The following is a 2,113-nucleotide window of genomic DNA, read 5'->3' as shown; positions in this document are numbered from 1 at the left end:
TCGAGCCAAAATTTCGAGAACTCTCTCTCAGGGAAGTAAATTCCCTAAATATATGATAAATTTATTTCAAATCATCTTCTATTTATGATAGATTTTGAAATCACCCATTTCAAAATAAATTTATCATAGATTATATCTCCTATTTAATATTATGACCATAAAAAAAAATCTGGGAAAGCCGGTGGGATTCATACGATTAGAGAAAAAATCATGTCACGGATCCGCGCCCCCCAAACTAACAAAGTCCGAAACGAAGAAAACGCTATTCTGATCCAGAAATTATGAGGAAAACGCACCTACGAAAAGAAGAGCTCAACAATTGCATATAAATCCATATTTGTCTCCCGCTCTTACTGATTTTCCTGAGAGTTTTATACACAACCTTCCTCCAAAATCGATTTGACGAATATCATCTTCAACTTGGAACTTTTTCTAATCCAAACCTACAGAAATCACGATTATTCGCATAAATTTCGACTGAGCAAAGAAAGAATATTGGAATCACTTTAAAGCGTACCCCTAATCACGCACATGAAATGAGACACAGGGTTGATGCATAGCCTTCGAGCTTGTTGCTTCACATGGGACAACCGCACAATTCCTTTCGCAGTAGATCGATGCTGACAAACATCGCCCACCGATCCAATCTCGGACGTAACTAATGAGATAATCACAAACGAAATCAGAGAAATCAGATATCAGCTTACTTGGCCAAGGATCTAAATATCCATCGACTAACCTTCTCGAGAGCAAACAGCATGATCATCGTTCGCTGATCGATTGATCGTTGAAAAAGAAGCAAAACAGCTCTCATCCGTTTCAGTACTCTCGGAGTCGTCAGATCTTGCGCAATCTCCTGAAATAGCAGCTGTATCGGCGATTGCGTTCTCCCCTTTTCCTCGCCTTGCTTCAACTTTCCATCTCCAATGGCATCTTCCATACCCATTTCCCTCAACCCAGAATTCCCTCGAGACTTCTTCGCGAGACGATCTGGAGTTTTCTCTTTGTTCCGCAGCACTCGCCTTCAATCTCTTCTGTCTGTACCTCATCCTCCGCCGTTGATTCTGGTCAGCAATCTCTTCCAAGCTCATCTGGGCCCTGCGTTGTCTATACCAAACCCTCTGCTGCGCATTCCGCTCATTCTCCTCTCCATCCGTCTTCTTCAACCATGTCTGACTCCGATGCATCTCAGCAATCTATAGTATATCTCGCATGCATTACATCAAAAGGAAAACGGGTATTGAACAAGAATGCAGCGCCCAACCTCGACAATGGGAATCTGAAATCTGAAACTTCAACATCAAAAAACCTCCAACAAGAAGCAACGACGATTCGGAAGAAACGATTATTCGGGCAAGATGAAGAACGAAGAAGGCGGGATCGTTCATTCCCTATTTCATGGGGAAAGAAGCGATCTGGAACAAGGCGCGGGGAGGAGGAATGGCCGATCTCTCGAGCTTGCCAACCGGCTGTCACATCAATTAATTGAAATACGATTAAAGCTGGCTTCGGTTTCTTGTAACGGATAGTGCAGCGACCACCGCGTGATCGGTGAACCCGTCGCGTGATCGATGGTCCCCCTTCCCCTTGTGTATTAAGTAACGTCAGTTTACATTTATTAAGTACTTTGTTCAGCACGTGATAGTACTTGATGAATTTTCTGCGAATGTTCTAAAATGTTTGAATAATTGAACAAATTTTCCGAAATCTTTCATTTTTGATGGAGAAATGGTATTTATCGAGGTCAAAAGTTGTGTTCGACTTAGCCATGTGACAGTGGCCAAAGCATTTTTAGTAAATTTGATTGACTTCAGGGTTTTTAGGAAAAATGAACCATACATTCTTACTACTCTTTTTCATCCAATCTTTATGCAAAATCACAATTGCAATCTAATGTCAATTTCAGCGTTAGTCGTGTGTTGGTCAACCCAAATATAACATGTGTGTTGATGTTACCCCCATGCCAGCATGATATTTTATGTAACTATTACTTCTATTATATAGGCCCTTTATTAAATACTTTCACTTCTAAAAACTAAATTAAAATTCCAAAACATATATCAAAAATCCATTGAATCGCCTAGATCAACTTGAAATTGGAAAAAAATCCCAT

The 2,113-nt window shown here is 40.4% G+C and overlaps 1 protein-coding gene across 2 annotated transcripts; it reads right to left on the bottom strand.

Annotated features, from left to right (window-relative positions):
- Nucleotides 1–297: 297 nt before the first annotated feature.
- Nucleotides 298–1,491, bottom strand: LOC144705940 (uncharacterized). 2 transcript variants are annotated; one of them, XM_078578806.1, is made up of 4 exons: nucleotides 1,265–1,491; nucleotides 740–1,196; nucleotides 532–658; nucleotides 298–443 (listed from the first exon to the last, which is right to left on the bottom strand). In XM_078578806.1, the coding sequence occupies exons 2-4, from the start codon at nucleotides 1,185–1,187 to the stop codon at nucleotides 416–418; spliced, it is 603 nt and encodes a 200-aa protein (XP_078434932.1). In that variant the 5' UTR covers nucleotides 1,188–1,196; nucleotides 1,265–1,491; the 3' UTR covers nucleotides 298–415. The 2 variants fall into 2 exon arrangements, with proteins under 2 accessions (XP_078434932.1, XP_078434933.1); XM_078578807.1 differs by having other exon boundaries at nucleotides 518–658; nucleotides 740–1,489.
- Between the last annotated feature and the right edge of the window lie 622 nt (nucleotides 1,492–2,113).

This window comes from Wolffia australiana, chromosome 7 (assembly GCF_029677425.1).
Source record: "Wolffia australiana isolate 7733 chromosome 7, ASM2967742v1".
Classification (NCBI taxonomy): Eukaryota; Viridiplantae; Streptophyta; class Magnoliopsida; order Alismatales; family Araceae; genus Wolffia; species Wolffia australiana.
Note: the sequence above shows the minus strand (reverse complement) of the source record. Positions and strands in the feature narration are given on the sequence as shown.

Coding starts and splice junctions, on each gene's coding strand:
- LOC144705940 (XM_078578806.1), bottom strand. CDS start 1,187: ATGCATCGGAGTCAGACATGGTTGAAGAAGACGGATGGAGAGGAGAAT. Junction 659..739: donor TGCTGTTTGCTCTCGAGAAG/GTTAGTCGATGG, acceptor TTATCTCATTAG/TTACGTCCGAGATTGGATCG. Junction 444..531: donor AACCCTGTGTCTCATTTCAT/GTGCGTGATTAG, acceptor TGATTTCTGTAG/GTTTGGATTAGAAAAAGTTC.